Source organism: Ranitomeya imitator, chromosome 7 (assembly GCF_032444005.1).
Source record: "Ranitomeya imitator isolate aRanImi1 chromosome 7, aRanImi1.pri, whole genome shotgun sequence".
NCBI classification, from domain to species: domain Eukaryota; kingdom Metazoa; phylum Chordata; class Amphibia; order Anura; family Dendrobatidae; genus Ranitomeya; species Ranitomeya imitator.
Genome location: NC_091288.1, coordinates 76,659,546 through 76,682,026, shown reverse-complemented (window position 1 = coordinate 76,682,026; position 22,481 = coordinate 76,659,546). Strand labels below are relative to the sequence as shown.

Genomic DNA, 22,481 nt, shown 5'->3' with positions numbered 1-22,481 from the left:
AGCAAAAGAGATAAGTGAGCAAGAATGAGAATAAGGCCTCGTTCACATGTTAAGTATTTGGTCAGTATCTTACATCAGTATTTTGAAGCCAAAACAAGGAGTGGGTGATAAATGCAGAAGTGGTGACTTTTATTATTTTCTTCTAATTGTTCCACTCCCGATCTTGTCTTACAAGTACTGATGTAAAATACTGACCAAGTACTGAACATGTGAACATGGCCTAAGTCAAAGCATTGGAGAAGGAAAACAATAAGCGGGATTTTGACAGTAACAAAAACAGAGACAAAGAAAAAAGATTGGTACCATGCTAGAGACAGAGATCGTGCCAAGGATTCAGATCGTCGGACAGATCATAGTAAGAATTGCAGCCAATCAAGGTATGTCTGTGCTTAGTGTATTGGCAGCTTGGTGGCTCAGTGGTTAAAGGGAATCTGTCAGGTTTTTTTTGCATACCCTACTAACAGTATCCTGAAATAAGGCTTGCGCAGCTCTTTCAAGATATGTACGGTAACTTTAATTTATGTACCTTGTCCCGTTGTGTTGTTGTAAGCCCCAGAAAATTTATTGTCAAGAGCCATCTATTCAAGTATACAGTATGTAAATGCCAAATGGATATTCATCGTTACCCCGCCCATAATCCTCTCCACCCCTCTGGGCCGGCATCACCGATTCAGTCAGACTGCCATATTAGTTGCCTGAGAATCGTATCACAATCCTCAGACTAGCTCTCTGCTCTCCTGACATGAGTGTGATAGCATGTATTTCTATGAAGCAGTCACACTCAGGTCAGGGGAGCAGACAACCAGTCCAAGGATTGGGATGTGATTCAGGAGTCTATGGCAGTCTGACTTAATCATTGACAATGGCAGGAGTGGGAAGGATTATGGGGGAGGGGTGAATATTCATTTGGCATTAACATAAGTTTGACTAGCCTATGCGAGACAATACATTTTCAGGAGCTTACATCAACACAAAGGATCAACATACATGAACAAAAGTTACATATCCTGAAAGAGCTGCCCAAGCTTATTTCAAGATACTATTAGTAAGGTGGGCAAAAATGACCTGACAGATTCCCTTTAACACTGTTGCTTTTTGGCACAAGGGTCCTGGTTTTCACCCCACTCCAAAAACATACTGTGACAAAGTCTTTGGCAAAATGTTGGAGGGAAGATACGTTTCACTGAGGCTATTAGCTTCAGTGATTTGAAACCCCGAAGTTTCCTCCAGCAAACTATGTGTTGAGAGGGGTTAATCGGCCATTTTAAGGGCTGGGCTTTTCTGGACAACAATAGAGCGGGTGAGAGGTTTTCCATCTTATCTCCACCCCGGGGTGTGGTCTGGGGCTTAATTAGTCAGCCGCCAGAGGCATTCAGTGTTCAGTAGGGTTGTAGAGAGGATCTCCAGTGCTTTGTGTCCTGAGAAAGAAAAACGGAATCGGTGAGTGGTTATTATCCTGAGCAGGCGGATCCCCGCAGATGTGGAGACTGTATATACTTTGGCTTGTTTTCTTGTTTTGCCAAAAGGACTGTGCTTATTTTCACTTTGTGTTGAGTTGGTTTATGTATAATAAACTAACAGAAGATTTAAAGAGACAATGTACCTGTTTCTACCTACGTGTGCAGCCAAGTGAACCAATCTACCACAATACTAATTGGGAATTTACATTGTGAGCCCCAATGGAGATAGTCATGATGATGACGTCTGTAAACTGCTGTGAAAATTAATGGCACTTAATATGCAAACATAATAAATAGTCATAGTTATACATAAGGCTCAATAATATGAGCAGTATGATTTATTGTTTTCTATAAACTGTATAAAGCACAGTAAATTATATGGTTTTCTTTAGCTGCCACTGGTAATAACACATTAGGATTATTGTAAATATAAATAATTAGAAATGGAGTCAGAAAACTGTCTTTTTTGGTATAAAAAATTGTAACATTTATTAGATATCAATATTAAAGTCACCATATAGACTATTAGTAAAAAATGCACAGTCAATAAAGGGTTACTACATAGGCAAAGGATACCAGTAACATATCCACAAATCCACACTAAATTGTAGTCCGACCCGATGTCCCAGGTTCAATAGAGTATATAGTTCATGTAGTTCATGTAATATTAAGCACTAAATGTCCCACTAGAAAACCCCATAATAATTGCATGTATAGGACAGGACCTCACCCATTATGGTCGTAGTGTGGAAGGAGAAAGCCAGCCCCTACGCACGTTTCGTGTAGGCTTCTTCGAGGGGGCCATGTATTAGTAGTAGCAGCTAACCCATATTCTTAATTTTGCTCAATAATAAATGACAAAATTAATATTGACAGGATTTAAAGGGGTATTCCCATCTCCAAAATTCTATCCCAATATGTAGTAGGTGTAATAATAATAATATTAGCAAACATCTCTTTTTATTCACTATGTCACTTTTCTTATGTGCAGGCATTGCAGGACCTTAGGTATCCATCGTTACATCCACTGATGAAGTTAAAGTTAGCTAATTGCTAGCAAATCAGAAAGACTATACTACATTTCTAATGGAAGGTATTTGCTAATATTATTATTACACCAATTGCATATTGGGATAGGATCTTGGAGATGGGAGTACTCCTTTAAGTTCATCTTAATGTTTAGCCCTCCGTAACAATCACAGCTATTTATGTGGCCCCTTGCAGCTTCTTTATTGTTTAAAATTCTTAGTTTACCTACATACATTGGCATATAAAACTTTGGACACCCTTGGTCAAAATAACTGTTTTTATGAACAGTTGTTAAGTAAGTTGAATATGAACTGATCTAGAAAAGACCTAAAGATAGAGATGACACATTTTCTTTGTATTTTAGGCAAATATATATAAATACTAGCTATTGAACCCGTTCTACGCCCGGGTGGCGAGCATTTATATTGGTATATGGTCTCCATCCTGGTATGTGCTGCTCCATCCTGCGTCCCCATCCTGTCATGTGCTGCTCCATCCTGCGTCCCCATCCTGTCATGCGCTGCTCCATCCTGCGCCCCCATTCTGTCATGTGCTGCTCCATCCTGCATCCCCATCCTGTCATGTGCTGCTCCCATCCTGCGCCCCCATTCTGTCATGCGCTGCTCCCATCCTGCTCCCCCGTTCTGTCATGTGCTGCTCCCATCCTGCGCCCCCGTTCTGTCATGTGCTGCTCCCATCCTGCTCCCCCGTTCTGTCATGTGCGCTCCCATCCTGCGCCTTCATTCTGTCATTTGCTGCTCCCATCCTGTCAGGTGCTGCTCCCATCCTGCGCCCCCGTTCTGTCATGTGCTGCTCCCATCCTGCGCCCCCGTTCTGTCATGTGCTGCTCCCATCCTGCGCCCCCGTTCTGTCATGTGCTGCTCCCATCCTGCGCCCCCGTTCTGTCATGTGCTGCTCCCATCCTGCGCCCCCGTTCTGTCATGTGCTGCTCCCATCCTGCGCCTCCATTGTCATTTGCTGCTCCCATCCTGTCATGTGCTGCTCCCATCCTGCGCCCCCGTTCTGTCATGTGCTGCTCCCATCCTGCGCCCCAGTTCTGTCATGTGCTGCTCCCATCCTGCGCCGATTCCGGCAGCAGGACCAAGAAAATGGCGGCGGAAAGGAATCAGGTGGCGTAAATAACAAATTGCTGTGGCATGAAGTGTCACAGCTTCATACCACAGCAATTTGTTACTTACGCCATTCCTTTCTGCCCATTTTCTTCGTCCTCCTGCTGTCGGAATCGGCGCCTGCGCAGACCGCGCTTTCCGGCGCCATTTTCTTGAAGACACACCTGCAGTGGAGCCGGAGTGTCTTCAAGAAAATGGCGCCGGAAAGCGTGGACTGCGCAGGCGCCGATTCCTGCTGCCGGAATCGGCGCCTGCGCAGTCTGCGCTTTCCGGCGCCATTTTCTTGAAGACACACTCCGGCTCCTCTGCCTGTGACTGGTCAGAGGGCGGCGCCGGCGCGCATTAAGCGCGTCATCGCGCCCTCTGAACTGTCACAGCAGAGGAGCCAGGAGACGGAGCCGCACGCAGCGCTGGAACGGGGAAAGGTGAATATACTTACCCTCCTGGCGGTCCCTGACACTCCGGTGGAGATCGCAGTATGCGTTCAGTGCATATGCATACCGCGATCTCCTGGGAGCGTTACTCTGTGGGGGCCAGACTGCGCCGGCGCTTGCGCCTGTGCAGTCTATAAAGGCTTCAGACAGAGTGACGCTCCCAGCGTTATATTATAGATATATATATATATATATACACACACACACACATATATATATTTTCATTTATTAATTTTTCTTTTCATCTTTTACATTTCATAAAATTGATATTTTAAAAATTACAAAAAAGAAAATGGCCAGATTTAAAAGTTTACATAGTTAGTACCTAGAAGCACCCGATTTTGAAAGTATCACAGCTTTTTGTGGTCAGACAAAAGTCTTTCAATTCTTGTTTGATGAATTGTCATCCATTCTTCCTTGGAAAATTCTTCCAGTTCTGTGAGATTCCTGGGTCATCTTGCATGCACTGCTATTTTGAGGTCTAGCTACAGATTTCCAATGATGTTCAGATCAGTGGATTGTGACGGCCATTATAAAACCTTCAGCTTGCACTTTTTGAGGCAGTCTATTGTGGATTTTGCCGTGTGTTTAGGATCATTATCCATTTGTAGAAGCCATCCTCTGTTCAACTTCAGCTTTTTTACAGATGGGGTTATGTTTGCATTAAGAATTTGTTGAAATTTAATTGAATACATTCTTCCCTCTACCTGTAAAATGTTCCCTGTGCCTTTAGATGCAACACAATCTCAAAGCATAATTGATCCACCCCCATGCTTAATGGTTGCGAGATGTTTTTTTTTCCAAAGTTATCTGAGCACAAAAATCTCCAAGGGTACCCAAACATTAGCATCGGCCCTTTTTCCTTTTTGTAATTTTATATATATTTATTTGTTTGCTTAAATTATAAAGGAAATGTGTCATCTTTACGTTTAGGCCTTTAGAGATCATGTCATCTTCAACTTGCTTAATTGTTCACAATAACAATTTTGACTAGGGGTGCCCAAACTTTTACATGCCACTGCACAGAGAAACATCTGTACATAGCAGTGTGTTTTTATGTCTCTATTCTAGAGAGAGAGTAAAAGTTTTTTTTCTTCCTATAAATTTACTAAAAAATAATAAACATCACAAATCAGCAAATAAAATGGACATATTTGGTGTCCCTGTAATTGTAATTGGCAATTGACATATCAAGAATTGCATGATTGATATTTTTTCTCTATTAAACCCATAAAAAATGTTCACAACAAACACATCCCTCACCTGTCCGACATAAGATAATCCATACTGTCCCATGCCATAGAGGTTACCGCCGGTCACTGAAGATGCAGTTCCCACAGGTAGTACACTGTGAGCGGCCTGATGAACTGCGGTGACCTCAATTAATTTTCTAATGGTGCTAGCAGTGATTTTAATGAGGTCACTGTAGTTCATCCTCCTGGCTCACAGTTAACTGAGCGTAGGAATGCAGCTTCAGTGACCGGCAGTAACCTCTATAATGTCACTGCTCGTCACTGAAGCTGCGTTCTCAGCAGCTCATTGTCTCCTGGTTTTCAGCCTGAATGGTCGCATCATGCCACAGCTTAGTTTGTCGCACAAATGGATTGCGGAGTGGGGCATTATGTATTATCTTCACATCGGACAGGTGAGGAATATGGTTGTCTATTATTTTTACTTTTTTAGAGAGGAAATGGGCATCGGAGGATTATCTTCACAACAGATCGGTGATTTATATGGTTGTTTATTATTTATGTTTTTTACAGGGGACATAGGCTTCAATGGATTTTAGATATAAAGGTGAGTATAACTTTGCTTTTATCTCCTTTCTGACATCTGTCGTAATAGTACGCTGATGTTGGACTCCCTCTGGTGCTGTTTTGAACAGCTGATATGTGTCTCCAACAGCCGTGGGTGGAATCACAATCCACCCGCAGCTCTTAACTAGTTAAATGCTGCTGTCAATCTTTGAAAAAGGCATTTAACATGCGCTTCCGGCAAGCACGCTGGATATCCCACCCATCGGTGACCCGTCACGTGATCACGGGTCACCGATGGGTTGGCATGACAACCAGAGATCTCCAGCAGACCTTTATGGTTGTCACGGCCGGATTGCTATGAGTACAACCCGCCCGTAAAAAATATAAAAGTTCAAATCACCCTTCTTTTGCCCCATTAAAAATAAAACAATAAAAGAGAAATCAATCATACACATATTTGGTATAGCCCAATCTATCAATATAAAAAAAGAATTAACCCAATCACTAAATGGTGTCACAAGAAAAAAAGACAAAACTCCAGAACTAAATTTTTTTAGTTGCCGCTACATTGCATTAAAATGCAATAACGGGCTAATTAAAAGATCGTATCTGCACCAAAATGGTATCATTAAAATGTCAGCTTGGTGCGCAAAAAAATAAGCCCTCACCCAACCCGAGATCATGAAAAATGGAGACGTTACAGGTATCGGAACATGGCACAAATTTTTTTTTAAAGAAACTTTGGAATTTTTTTCACCACTTAAATTAAAAAAGAACCTGTACATGTTTGGTATCTATGAACTCGTAATGACCTGAAGAATTATAATGGCAGGTCAGTTTTAGCATTTAGTGAACATGGTAATTTCACTGCACTTGGACTTTTTTTAAAACAGGGTGTTGACTTTTATTTCAAATAAAGGATTTATTACTGCTGTTTGTTGATTTCAAATTTTATAGACGCCTCTTCATTACTAGCTGACAATACAAAGCTGACCTCAACCCCAACCCTATTACTCCACCTGCCACCAGCATCAGGCAACTGAGCGAGGCTAAACATCAGATTTGGCGCATCTTATAGATGCGCCATTTCTGGGGCAGCTGAGGGCTGATTTTGGTAGCACAGGGGGCACCATATCTGGACCCTTCCCAGGTAATTAATATCAACCCACAGCTATCTGTTTAGACTTTTGCTAATTTTAATTTTTAGGGAGACCCAAAGTCATTTTTTTAAGGGTTCCCCCATAGAGGGCAGAGGAAGCCCCCTCACTCTCACTGACTTCTAACTGCCGCGATCGATAGCGATTGCAGCATTTATGGGGTTAAACTACCAAGAGTGGCGCAGGCATCGCTCCTGGCAGTGAGAGTTGGGTGTTAGCTATGATGCTCCTGTGCATGTAAAATCACCAAAACATACTCAGTACGTCCAAGATAAATGCAGGAAAAGAGACTTCATGATTCTACATAGAAGAGAGAAAAAATAATAATTATCTGGGTAGAAGAGCAAAATGAGCAATAGTAAGTACACAGTGCTATATAATATGATGATTGCAATACATTAAGAGGATAAAATCTTTGAATGGACTGCTTCTTTAATTTTGTACTTCAAGTTAATACTTGATGAACTTAGATATCTAACACAATAAAAATACAGATCAAGTGGCGCTAACAGCACCAATGTTCCTGCAGCAGATAGTAGCGCAGTACCACTCTACTGCGTATATATCTATAAATGCTTTAAATAATTTATATCTGCGCTGAAGAACGCTCCTCCCTTAATATGTGGGTCGATAAATAGTGCCAGTATTAGAACTATTTTAAAAGCAAAAAAAAGGGGGGGAAGCAGCTAGAAGCAGGGTATAATTAACCTAATAAGATGAATGCCATTACCGAAAAAGTTATTATGGTAGGGGCACCCAGTAGTATGAGATAAAATCATAAAGGCATCAAGCATACATGATCATGCAACAACTTCAGGTATAGATGAAGGCGGTTTACCTGATGTGTTTGATGGTGTTGCGTGCTGTCTTACTCTTGTCTGCTGCTTGCCTTTATTGAATGTCTTTTGTTTGGAGGTCCGGTTTAAGTACTTCAGGTAGTGGCACTGATTTCCTCTGCCCCGGCCGGTGACAGGATGCCGCTGTAGTGTCTGCCGGTGTGTAGTGAATGCACGTTGCGCTGTACAGCCGCTCGGTGCACTGTGAATACAGGACCTTGCGTGACGTCACGTGACTGGCTAAGTAGAGCGCAGTGGACCAATTCCTACGCATTTCAGAATAGACGTATTCCTTCCTCCTTAGCCAGTCACGTGATCTATCCCGTGACCGTGATGTCACGCAAGGTCCTGTATTCACTTATTAGTTTAATTATACATTGCTTCTAGCTGCTTCCCCCCCCCTTTTTTTTTTTTGCTTTTAAAATATTTCTAATACTGGCACTATCTATCGACCTACATATTAAGGGAGGAGCGTTCTTCAGCGCAGATATAAATTATTTAAAGAACTTAGATATCTGTTCAGTGGTAGAAACGATGGTAAGAACCGACCTGTTGTAGTCATAGTTGGAAATCACATTCAACACAGTTGTATCTGGATGTTTCTGACATGTCATGAGAAAATAAATTACTTTTCTCCTGCTAAAAATTTCCAATAATGATACTTAATCATGTAAATCATGTGTGCAATCATTAGCTGGTAAATTAGTGTACATTTTTCAGATCTGCGAAGAACAGACACTGGAGACATGGAGCAGAACAAGGTGCTGTAATATTATCTAATCCATTCATAGACAAAGGCATTTCATGGAGCGTAATATTACAGGGGTTCTTGTGCAATAACATTGTGACTTAGTTTTCCTACTTTGTTCTCTTCCATATGGCCTAATGATATCATTCTTATGGTCAAGGTAGTTTTAGACAAAGTGGGGCCATGGGCAAAAGTTTAAAGTGGGGCCCCAAATGCTAACATATTGCACCATCACACAAACATTTCAATTGTATTTACATGCGCTGAGTTCAGGCAGCTAAACGAGTGTGATATACAATATTGAGGTCGTTCAACACTTTATTCCCAGCCTCTTTACTCCGGCTGAGGAAGAATGATGGGTACAGATAGTCCTCGATACAATATAATGCAGGTCCCATATAGTACTTATAGTAGAATGCTCTACCCAATGTCCTTGATAGAGTGTAATGCAGCCCCCCTCAGAGTATAATTCAGCCCCCCTCATAGAGTATAATGCAGCCCCACAAAGTATACTGCAGCCCCCTCAAAGTATACTGCAGCCCCCTCATAGAGTATAATATAGTCCCCCTCAGAGTATAATGAAGCCCCACACACACAATATAATGTAGCCCCCACACAAATACACACACAGTATTATTCAGCCCCCCACTCACAGTATAATGCACCCTCCCCACACACACGGTACAGTGCAGTCCCCCACACACAGTATAATGCAACTCCCCCACAAACACAGTACAGTGCAGTCCCCCAACACACAGTATAATGCAGCCCCCTCACACAATATAATGCAGCCCCCCATACACAATATAATGCAGCCACCCCACATACACAGTATAGTGCAGTCCCCACACACACAGTATAGTGCATAACACACACACATTATAATGCATACACACACAATACTTAACTCTCCTCCTCATTCCTCTGCTGCTCTGGCTTCTGCAGAGCATCTCATCAGCTCCACTGGTGGCACACGCTGAGTCAGAGGTAACAGGGGAGTGATGGGAGAGGGAGCCACATCTGATGCTCTCTCCTCAATCACTGCTTTTAACTGTATCCATATCTATGATGTCAATAAGTTGAATGCACAGGGGGTGGTGCCAGGCCCCTCTTACTCATGGGCCCCATAGCGACCACATGGTGTGCTGCTTTTAGGTCAACAGCCTGAAACACCGTGTCTGCAATTTGAGATACTGATTTGGCTTTTATCCTAAGTCATATTGCAAGACTCGCTAAAGGGTTGATTGTGACTGGTAGGATTGCTACTTCCAACAGGTGGCGCTATAGATTTCAAGTTCTCTTTTTCTCTGAAGAGGCAATTTGCATATTAAATTTCCCAGAGGAGCATTGCACAGCGAATAAGCCTCCTTACCTTGACAAGCCAGAGCTAGTATGTCACTCTCCATAAGGAGAAACCTTATCCCAAATGTACCAAGACATTCTTGAAAAAAATCTGCTGTCATCTATTAGGATGATGAAGATGAAACGAGGATAGACATTTCAGCAAGACAATGATCCCAAACACACTGCCAATGAAACTCTCAATTGAGTTCAAAGAAAATAAAGCTGCTGGAATGGCCCCACCAATCACCGGACCTGAATACAACAGAAAATCTATGGAAGGAACTAAAGCTCAGAGTTCATAGAAGGAGCCGACAGAACCTTTAGGATTTGAAGAGTGTTTCAAAATCGCACCTGAGCAATGCCTGTGTCTTGTTTCCCCATACAGGAGGCGTCTTGAAGCTGTCATCACCAACAAAGGATTTTGTGTGAAGTAGTAAATAAATTTTAGTAAGTTTGTTCAATACTTTATCCCTGTCGTTTCTCATTATTACACAAAATTTAGTTTATTGACATCTATGGTTTGATTTCTGCCTGCGTGGATTGGATGGGTTGTTTCCAACATCTGGTGAAAATGTCATGTCAATAGCACCCTTGGAAATATATTTACTTAGAAGATTGGTAAAAAAAAAAAGATGAGCAGCAATTGAGTATGTGGTATCAGCGTGAGACCCCACACTTGTGATCGCGGCATGTACCTGTATCAGATATATATTACTAGAAAACGTGAACACGGCATCCTGACCACCAAGAACACTGAAGACGAATATAGATACTCATGAACCACATGACTTCAGTTTATGATGTGCTCAGAGTAATTCTCAGAAAAGAAAACACGTTTTCTGACAATGTCTTCAGGTTCCATCCAGGAAAAAGAACAAGAATGAATAGAACTGCAGGCGGAATGTGCTGTCAGCGTGATCCTCTGCAGAAGTAAATTGTTTTGTCTGCGTAATGGAGTATAATAGCTGTAATTTCACTTGAACCAAAGCCACTAATAAGACTGCAAACCGTTTATCTAAGGCCCAGGGTATCCCACCAGCACACGGCTGGCAGATTGCTGGGTGCAATCGCTTAATCACTAGGCTGATAACCTAATCCCATAAAACCACTAAGGAGCCAAGGAAATAAAAGATTGGCCTCCACTGCTTTTGCCAGGCAGTGAAGTTGTGTTAAGTAAACTACTAAGTGTAATGAATAATAAGTCGTATTGTCGAATACCCAACATGTTTTCTGCTGCCAACCACACTCACAGAAAAAGATGTCCTTGGCTATTATTCCTTCCATAATATTTTTTCATGTTACCTACCAATGCAGTCTAAGCACGTATATAACCAAATCCACATGGTGAACATAATGGAAACCTTTGCGTACCTTGCCCAATTTTAATAATTCAGTTTTGTGATTTTGTCATACATTCCTCAAGGCATTTTAACCACATGTTCCATTTTTAGGTTAAGTGCACAAGTTATGGGTTTTTTTTGCACGTAATTGTTGCCGAAAATACACAGCGGTTTACCGTACCAGCAAAGATTTCGGAAATCTCATCCACACTTTGCTTATTTTTTTCTCGCACATTTGCAAGAGATTTAACCCCTTATTGACAAATGACGTTCTGCTGCGTCATATACCGGCTCTGTGCCTTTGATGCCGGGTCGCACGCCGATTCCACATCTTTCCCAGCGTATTTAATCAGCCATCATGTGCCTTTAACAGTCATGGGTGGAGTGGCATTTAACCAGTTCCCGACCTCTCACTGTAGACCCCCCCAGAATTCTGCAAGCGCTGCGATTCCGGTGCAGATTGGTAGCTCTGACAAGTGACATCATCGGGACCTGATTGGATCAGGCCCCAATTATTTAAAACCTTTGCTATCTTCTAGATGCCACTGAGTCTAACAGGTGATCTGCCAGTGTAAGGCCTCTTTCACATGTCAGTGTGTCTGGTACGGGTGGTGACAGTTTTTGCACATACCGGAGACACGTACACACATAGACCCATTCATTTGAATGTCTGTGCACACATCTGTGTCTTTCCACAGACCGTGTGTCCATGTGCGCCACACATAGACATGTCCGTTTTTTACCGTCAGCATGGACGGCAAAACATCCCGCACACATGCACATTGAGAACACACATTGATGTCCTCCATGTGACACGCATCGGCGGGGAAAGAAGCTGGTGCTGAAGCCGGCTCTCATCATTCTCCCCTGCTCTACCGGCAATCGGCACAAGCAGAGGAGAATAATGAGAGATATAATAAAGTCTGAACGATGACAGCAGGTGGGAGCTGTTGGGACTCTTACACCCATCATCCGACACCTGCTGTCGCTAATAACTGTGACAACAGGAGCGGGTGATCGGGGTATTCCTCAGCCACTGCCTGCGATCTAATGAAATTAATGAATGAAAAGCCAGACGTGGGTCCCCCCCTATTTTCTTGAACCAACCAGGCAAAGCTCCCAAAAGGGGGCTGCAACTTCTGCAAAGTTGGTTGTCAAGATAAAGAGGTCTCCATAATGCTGTTTTTTAAATTATTTAAATAAATATTTAAAAAAACGGCATGGGGCCCCCCATTTTTGACAACCAGCATTGTTTAAGATCACAGCTGGGGGCTGGTATTCTAAGGCTGCAAAGGGGTCATGGATATTGGCCCCACAGCCTAAAAACAGCAGCTCTCAACTGCCCAGAAAAGGAGCATCTATTAGATGCACCAATTCTGGAGAATTCCCCGGCTCTTCCCACTTGCCCTGTAGCGGTGGCAAGTGGGGTAATATTTGTGGGGTTAATGTCACCTCTGTAATGACAGGTGACATCAAGCCCACGGCTTAGTAATGGAGAAGCGTCTATAAGACACCTCTCCATTACGAATCCTATAGTTATATGTTAAATAAAAACACGGCCAGAAAAAAATCCTTTATTTGAAAAATGACACAGACTCCTTTAATATTCTAAATTAAACCATACTTACTGCAATGCCTAATTCCCCAAAGCCCTTGATCTCCTGTAATAAAAATAAAATAAAAAAAACAACAATATACCATACCTGTCCATCGTTCTGTCCCATGCCATAATCCATGTCTGAGGGCTAAATAGTTTTCAGCTTGGATGGTGCCAAGATGCGACCGTCCAGGCTGAAAACCACTGGTGAATGAGCTGCTGAGAGCACAGCATCATTCACCAGCGGTGACATCATGACTGCCATTTTCCCATGGTCCTGAGGTCACCGCAGTTCAGCCTGGCCTCAATGATGTCACTGCTGGTCACAATGGCAGTTTGAAATTTTCACTCAGCCACATACACTGCTGTATGTTTCTGGAAAACACTTATAGAGTCAAAATTGTAAATTCCCAGAGGCATGTAATTTTCAAAATAGGGTCACTTGAGAGGGGATTCTGCTCTTCTGGCACATAGGGGTTCTGTATATGGAGTCCGTAAACTATTGTATAATAATTTGTTCTCCAACAGTCAAATAGTGCTCCTTCCCTCCCGAGTCTCGCCGTGTGGCTAAACAGTACTGTACAGCAACATATGGGGTATTGATAAGTTCAGCAGAAATTGTGTGACACATTTTGGCATCATTTTTACTCATTTCCCAGTGAGAAAATGTAAAATCTGGGGCTAAAACAATTTTTGTGTGGTAAAAGTGTAATTATTTTTTTTCACTGCCCAATGGTATAAAATTATGTGACACACCTGTGGTGTCAATATGATCACTCCACCCCTAGATGAATACATTGAGAGGTTTTGTTTGTAAAATTCTGTCTCTTATGGGGGGTTCTGCTGTTCTGGCACCTCAGGGGCTCTGCCAATGTGACATGGCACCCTCAAACTAGTGCAGCAAAATCTGCACTGTAATATGGCGCTCCTTCTCTTCTGACCTTTGCACTGTGCCTCAAAAGTAGTTTTCGACCTCTTATTGATGTACTTAGGAGAAATTGCGTAAGAAATTATACTGTTCGTTTTCTCCCATTACCCCTTTTGAAAATTGCAAACTTGAGATCAAAGCAACATTTTAGTGGAAAAATAGTAATATGTAATTTACTTAGCCCAATGTTATTCAAGTTTGTGAATCGCCTGAGGGTTAAAAATACTCATTACTCCCCTAGATGAATTCCTTGAGAGGTATAGTTTACAAAATGAGATAACTTGTGGGAGTTTCTACTGTTTTGGCATGTCAGGAGCTCTTCAAATATGACATGGTATCTGCAGCCAAAATAGGGCTCATTGCCTATCCAGCCCTGCTGTGTGCTCAAGCAGTCTTTTTCCAACAAATATGGGGTATGGGCTTACTCAGCAAAAATTGCACAACAAAATTTGGCATATATTTTCTCCTGTTACCCTTGTGTAAATAAATTAACTGAGGCTAAAACAAAAAATTTTTTGTGAAAAGTGTGATTTTTATTTTTACAGCTCAACATCATAGAATTCTGTGAAGCCCCTGAGAGTTCAACACATATCTAGCTAAATTCCTTAAGGGTCTAGTGTCCAAAATAGGGCACCGTAATTTGTGGGGTTGGTATCTACTGTTTAGGTACCTCAGGAGCACTCCAAACACGACATGGCATCGGCTATTGATTCCAGAAGATTTTGTATTCTAAAATTCAAATGGCGCTCCTTCCCTTCTGAGTCCTAGAGTGTGCCCAAAAACTAGTTTTCCTCCACATTTGTGGTATCGGCATACTCAAGAGAAATTGCACAACAAATTTGGGGGTCCATTTTTTTTTTGCTACCCTTGTGAAAATAAAAAAATTGGGGCTAAAATAATTTTTTGTGGGAAAAATGTGTTTTTTAATTTTCACGGCTCAACGTTATACAATTTTGTGAAGTCCCTGAGGGTTCAAGGTGCTCAATTACAAATTTAGATAAATTTAGGGGTGTCGATTCCAAAATAGTGTAATTTGTGGGTTGTTTCCATTCTTTAGGCACCTTAGGGGCTCTCCAAATGCAACATTGGTGTCCGCTATTGATTCCAGCCAATTCTGTATTCCAAAAGTCAAATGGCTCTCTTTCCCTTCCGAGCCCTAGCATGTGCCCAAAAACTAGTTTTCCTCCACATACAGTTATATGAAAAAGTTTGGGCACCCCTATTAACTTTAAGCTTAATGTTTTATAAAAACTGTATTTTTTGCAACAGCTATTTCAGTTTCATATATCTAATAACTGTTGGACACAGTAATGTTTATGCCTTGAAATGAGGTTTATTGTACTAACAGAAAATGTGCAATCTGCATTCAAACAAAATTTGACAGGTGCATAAGTATGGGCACCCCACCAGAAAAGTGACATTAATATTTAGTAGATCCTCCTTTTGCAAAAATAACAGCCTCTAGTCGCTTCCTGTAGCTTTTAATGAGTTCCTGGATCCTTGATGAAGGTATTTTTGGCCATTCCTCTTTACAAAACAATTCCAGTTCAGTTAAGTTTGATGGTCGCCGAGCATGGACAGCCCTCTTCAAATGATCCCACAGATGTTCAATGATATTCAGGTCTGGGGACTGGGATGGCCATTCCAAAACAGTGTAATTGTTCCTCTGCATGAATGCCTAAGTAGATTTGGAGCGGTGTTTTGGATCATTGTCTTGCTGAAAGATCCATCCCCTGCGTAACTTTAACTTTGTCACTGATTCATGAACATTATTGTCAAGAATCTGCTGATACTGAGAGGAATCCATGCATCCCTCAACTTTAACAAGATTCCCGGTGCCGGCATTGGCCACACAGCCCCAAAGCATGATGGAACCTCCACCAAATTTTACTGTGGGTAGCAAGTGTTTTTCTTGGAATGCTGTGTTTTTTGGCCGCCATGCAGAACGCCTTTTTGTATGACCAACAACTCAATCTTGGTTTCATCAGTCCACAGGACCTTCTTCCAAAAAGAAATTGGCTTCTCCAAATGTGCTTTTGCATACCTCAGCCGCCTCTGTTTGTGGCGTGCTTGCAGAAACGGCTTCTTTCACATAATTCTCCGATACAGCTTCTCCTTGTGCAAAGTGCATCGTATAGTTGACCGATGCACAGTGACACCATCTGCAGCAAGTTGATGCTGCAGCTCTCTGGAGGTGGTCTGAGGATTGTCCTTGACTGATCTCACCATTATTTTTCTCTGCCTTTCTGATGTTTTTCTTGGCCTGCCACTTCTGGCCTTAACAAGAACTGTACCTGTGTTCTTCCATTTCCTTACTATGTTCCTCACAGTGGAAACTGACAGGTTAAATCTCTGAGACAGCTTTTTGTATCCTTCCCCTGAACAACTATGTTGAATAATCTTTGTTTTCAGATCATTAGACAGTTGTTTTGAGGAGCCCATGACGCCACTCTTTAGAGGAGATTCAAACAGGAGAACAACTTAAAAGTGGCCACTTTAAGTAGCTTTTCACATGATTGTATACACCTGGCTATGAAGTTCAAAGCTCAATGAGGTTAGAAAACCCCAAAAAAGTGCTTTAGTAAGTCAGTAAAAAGTAGGTAGGAGTATTTAAAACAAGAAAATGATAAGGGTGCCCATACTTATGCACCTGTCAAATTTTGTTTGAATGCAGATTGCACATTTTCTGTTAGTACAATAAACCTCATTTCAAGGCAGAAACATTACTGTGTCCAACAGTTATTAGATATATGAAACTGAAATAGCTGTTGCAAAAAACCCAATTTTTATAAAACATTAAGCTTAAGATTAATAGGGGTGCCCAAACTTTTTCATATAACTGTATGTGGTATCGGCGTACTAAGGAGAATATGCACATCAAATTTTCCGGTCCATTTTTTTATTGCTACCCTTGAGAAAATGAAAAATTTGGGGTAAAGTAAGATTTTTGTGGGAAAAAGTTAAATGTTTACTTTTTCCTTCCACATTCCATCAATTCATATAAAGCACTTGAACGGTGAATGAACTTCTTGATTGTGGTTTTGAGCACCTTAAAGGGACTCTGTCACCCCCTCCAGCCGTTAGAAACTAAAAGAGCCACCTTGTGCAGCAGTAATGCTGCATTCTGACAAGGTGGCTCTTGTAGTTATTGGTGCAGTCAAAGCAGAAATAAAGCGTTTTATAATTTCGCAAAAATACCTGTCTTTAGTCGTGGAGGCAGGTGTTAACCCCCCTGCTGCACACGCCACACTGCCGTCACTCAAGGCTTCCTCGGCGCCGGGCACCGCCCCCTCCGTGCTGTTTTCAAATCAAATCCGGCGCCTGCGCTGTTTTGTTCTGCCTGGGGCAGGCGCAGTGAGCGCTGCCCGTCTGACCTCAGATGCAGTTTCGCAGACTGCGCCTGTGCGGCCACCCAGCTTGTGAATCCCAGCCCCGCAGTGTGTTATGCATTATGCACAGTGCGGGGCTGGGATTCACAAGCAGGGTGGCATGCACAGTAGAGTAGGACCCATCAGAGGGAGATCACCTTGCCGCGGTTGATGGGCACACATGAATTGGCCAATTTATGCGCTAAGAATCTTCATTTTATCTATAACTGTAAGTTTTATGAAAAAAAAATTTTGAAAAAATTTTTTATGAAAAAATATTTTTGAGTAGTATGATTCATATCGAATATTTGTCTGTGTTTTCACATGGCCTAGATTCATATACATGTGCTGCTGTGTTTCTTTATATCTATATGATACAGCTTGCAGCTTGCATGTGTTCACATTGGGAGTGCTGGTTGTTTTTTTTTCTTTATATATATATATATATATATATATATATATATATATATACACACACAATTTTCGCCTATAAGATGCAGACACCGCCATCAGGGGCTCATCTACAGCATTCCGGGAAAGGTCAGAGAGGCCCGGCGCCTGCGCACTGCAGTACTTTGCTCTGCCCTCAACAGGGCAGATAAAGTACACGTGTGCAGGAGCCATGGCAGGAAGCAAAGAAGAGGACCTCATTGAATGAAGATGGGAGGCGCTGGACCCGGAACGCGACGCCCATCGGACCGGACCGAACCGGGACCGCCCCTGGGTGAGTATAATATAACCTGTTTTTCTTATCTTGCAGGTTACATCGTGGGGCTTATCTACAGCATTCCAGAATGCTGTAGATAAGCCCCTGATGGCGGTGGCCGCATCTTATAGGTGAAAATTGGGGTGACAGATTCCCTTTAAAAATAAAACAATAAAAAATACACATATTTGGTATCTCTGCATGAATAAAAGTCCGATGTATTAAAATATAAAATAAATAAGCTAAGCCCTAATACAGCCCCATTTCCTGAAAATTGAAAATGTTACAGGTCACGGAAAATGGCAACAAAAGCAAATTATTATTTTTTTTTTACAAATTTCCAAATTTTATTCACCAGTTAAAAAAACAAACTATACATGTTTGGTATCTGCGTAATCATGCTGACCTGGAGAATCATAATGTCAGGTCTGTTTTACTTTATAGTGAACATGGTAAATAAAAACTCAAAAAGCAATTGTGCAATTGCACTTTTCCTTGCAATTTCAGTGCATTTGGATTTTTTCCCCACTTTCAAGTGCATCACATGATAAAATGAATGGTGTCATTCAAAAGTGCAACATGTCCCACAAAAAAAGCCCTCATATGGCTATGTAGACAGAAAAAAATGGGTCTTGGAAGAAGGACAAGAAAAAACAAAAACAAAAAAATTGAATATAGGAAGGGGTTAAATCTAATGCATGTCAATTCTTTCAGCGTTTTTGCCACAAATTTGACCCATCCCAATGAGTGGGGAAAAATCCTCAACAAAAACGCATGTCAAAACCTTGGCAAAAATGTATGTTTTCCTTCCCTTCTCCTATTAGCCGAAAGTGAAACGCCCTTGACTGGGGATGGGTGGAGGATGACTTTGGCAAACGACATCAGATTGTTATTTGTCTTGGCTATTCAGTTACATTTGAGACAGTGTGGCGAGATTGTGTGCTCCTCTTCATACTGCAAAATATTCAGAATTTCTGTATACAGGGGGTTAGCATAATTTATTTCTTTATTTACACACTTAATTCCTTTCTTTCAGATCATGCCTGTCTGCTATTTTTTCGTAATAAGTGCCTAAACAGCCATGATTCCTTTAGTTATATCTGTGGCAATTTCGCCATTACTAGTTAAAGGACGAACATCAGCACGCTTGTCAAGCAAGCCTAATTTGCATATTTAAAAGTAAAACGTGGTGATAAAGTCTTGGGCCCCTCACAGGGTGTGCAAGCAGCGTGTCGAGACTATATGGATGTGGATGAAGGGGAAAAAAGGGTGTATATTCATTGCAGCCCTCAGAGGAAGCCCACACGAAACGCGCGTTGGGGCTGCGTACATTGGGTCCCAAAGTGGAAACTATGGGTAAGGGCAGCTTTTTTCGTTTTCTTAAAGTGGTATACACCCCTTTTCCTGATAACCGATTATACATGATCTTCTAGTGTTGATTACGCCACTCATTGTTTCAATGATCTACATCCTGTAATACGCTTGGTTACCCCTTGATTACTCACATAGTATGTGATGGTGATTGGTTGAGCCCTTAGTGAAAACTGCTCATAGTTGGGAACCTCCAGTTTTTGCACTTGCACTTCACTTTACCCGCTGCTATACTTTGCCCATCCCTTCCACTTAAATAAAGGTGGACTCTGTGTCTTACACCTGTGATATTTACTATTCAGCTTTGTCCTCAACTTGATTATTACTATTTTTCAGAAATATGGTTTCTGTTCTGATGATTTTGTTCATATTGACCTCTACTACTTGCACACAATTTGAATTACAGTAACAATATATTCTTTTTATGAACAAAAAAGCTTTAAATAAACATTACATTCAGGTAATTTTTATATTATTTTCCATTGTATGTACCTCTTGTGTGGTTTTGGAGACAAAGGGAGGGTATCCTGTAGCTTTAAAAGGTTTTGGATTCAGAAGCCAAAAGTTAGTCAAAAACAAGTGTCAGATCTAACTCAACGAAAATTGTGTTTTCCAATGAGCAGATTTAAAAGTAGAATATAAGGTTCTGGTAAATTGTTTCTGGAGCTTTAGGACCTGTTTTCACCTTTCAAGTGAGATATTTTTAGCTTTTAAAACAGCCTGTCCTTGTGGGTCCAAGACCAAAATAATTCTCATCTCACCAGCTATTTAAAGGGAGCCTGTCACCCCCCAGGGCCTATTAAAGTAAAATAGCCACCTTCAGCAGCACTAAGGCTGCGTTCTGTGAAGGTGGCTCTTATGTTTATTATCCCTAGGAACACTGAAATAATGATTTTATAAATTTCCTGCCATACCTCTGTTGAGTCAGGGAGGTATGTTTTCTCCCCCTGACTCAACCGCCTCGCAGCCGTCCATCATCCAGTTCTGTCCTCCATGCACCTCTTCTCTTTCTCGTGACGTCACCAGCACCTGCGATCTCTCATTCTCTCATACAGAACATGGGAGCGCACGGCAGAGCGCCCTTGTGTGGGAGAATTGGGCGAGATAGCAGCTGGCTAAACCATCGTTCAATCAATATTTGGCTAACAGCTATATAATGTGTATAAGGTCTTTAGTGCATAAAAAGACAGGCCCATGTGTATATGTGTCCTTTTGGTGATATATGGGTTCTTTGCCTACCCTATCCTTATTCTGATAAGGTTGGAAAATGTTGAGAGGCATGAATTCATTGTAAGTGATTTCAGATATAAAGCCATTTTCTAAATGTTTTTTATGGTTGTAAAGGTTATTTTTGGAAGATAATGGTATGCTGTTTTTAATCTTTGCCATGATCTTTGGCTGGTCTAGGCTTCCATTGATGTGATACAGAGCTGTTATTTTGCATAGACATCATTGCAACCATAGAACCTGATATCAGCCAAAAATCCTTCTTAACACATATCTACTTTCATATGCTTTGTTCACTTGTGTGATTCAAAATCTCTAATGTGTGGCGCGCTTTAGAGTAGGTCCACATACACAGTTTTTCTTTGTTTACCTATTATTATTAAAGGTGTTGTCCGACACACCGGCACATAGAATTCCATGTATGAATACCTTTAAGTTCTAGCCACTTCTCCAATTTGCTTTATCTTAAAATTCCCTAGTATTCTTCCTATCGTGCTAATCCCTATAACTGTTTTATTTACTTTACTTCCTGTGACGTTCCATATGAGGATAGTCTCAAATGAAACGTCAAAGGAGGATGGCCCTGCTGTCACTTTCCTGCAGAACATCAGGGGCCACGCTGCGGTCACATACCCCAGTTACTGTCACCATCACCCCCTAAAGCCTTTCCACAGCTTCTGTTCCTGCCACCTTGCTCACTGAAATAAGACTTCATCAGGGAGCAGCGATTGAAGCAGTGTTAGTGACAGCTGCACAAATTGTCATCAGGGTGCGGTGATAGAAGCAGTGTCAGTGACACTAGCAGTGCCCCATGATGACGATTAGCTTCACTTAGGTGCTTCTATGACCGCCTTCTGATGAAATTCTGTTTCAGTGAAAATAGCAGTGGTGGCAGGAGAAGAATGGCAGCAGTGAAAGAGACGATATGGCAGTGAGGGCTAAAGCTGCAGGGTGGTGGTGGCGGAAGCTGTGTGTCACTGGTGACTGACGATGCCTCCAACTTCATCACCACTATTGATTTGGAACATCATTAGGGGAATGTAGAGACACAGTAGCTGTGGTAAGTAATCGCAGTGCCGCACCCTGATGATGTCCTGTTTCAGGGGTTGAGGGGGTAATAGAAGCTGTAGGGAAGTGACCGTAGGGCAATTCTTCTTTGTAAGAATATATGAGGCTGTTTACTTTGGGTCAAGAGAACTGCAGCTGGAATAAAAAATTCAAGCCCATACAAAGAACAGGAAACTGGAATGACTAAAGTTGGCCTTGTTCTTAAAAAAAAAATACCTTAGTATCTATCTCAATGATCCATGACCACCATCAGATTTTTAGACCTACCTTCTTTTTTATTTTGAGACAATTTTTTGTAGGCGAAGCTGGAAATGGATCCAACTATGAGGCTTCTTCACCCTGTGAACTCTACTTCTATCTTTGCAAAAAACTACACAGATAAAAGAGCAAAGTATGATCTTGGCAATATATTTACCAAATAATTAAGATACCTTTGTCTTTTTAAAATGGGTGTTTCATGGTTGAAGATGTGCCCCACATAAGATCAGCATAGCACAGGTCAGAGCTGAGTCAGAGTTTGTTATGTAATAGGAAATGCCAGAATTGCAAAATTACATAAAAATAGAAAGACTCCAGAGAGGTATCACTATGAACCCTGTGCTGCATTAATAAATGTATCTTATGCATTTCTCGAAAAAATTACAGTCAAATGTTTATGACTTATGAGAAGCAGATACTTCTGTAGTCAGATCTAAACTCAAAACCCCAGAGTCGCCCTGCTTTCTGCATAAATAGATATTCTGTACATTTCTAAATTAGTGTCAGGAGGCTGATTGTGAAAAGAGTAACATAACTCATCATCCTACAACTAATGTATATCAAGATATCTAACTATATGTTAATTCACCATAGAAATTCTACATTTGTGCAGGACTAAATGGAAAAATAGATATCTCCAGACTTTGGGAATTTAACATCCAAATGTAACACAACCCAAATTGACTTCTTAGCTTCTTTGTAGTCCCCAGCTCAGCGAAAAAA

At 41.5% G+C, this 22,481-nt stretch overlaps 1 protein-coding gene across 1 annotated transcript in view; it reads right to left on the bottom strand.

The window, feature by feature from the left end:
* FTCDNL1 (formiminotransferase cyclodeaminase N-terminal like) overlaps positions 1-22,481 on the bottom strand; it is a 101,851-nt gene that overhangs the window by 47,976 nt on the left and 31,394 nt on the right. Inside the window, 2 exon segments of the mRNA XM_069735563.1 lie at positions 8,311-8,405; positions 18,091-18,101. Of these exon segments, the coding sequence (XP_069591664.1) occupies positions 8,311-8,405; positions 18,091-18,101 (106 nt within the window).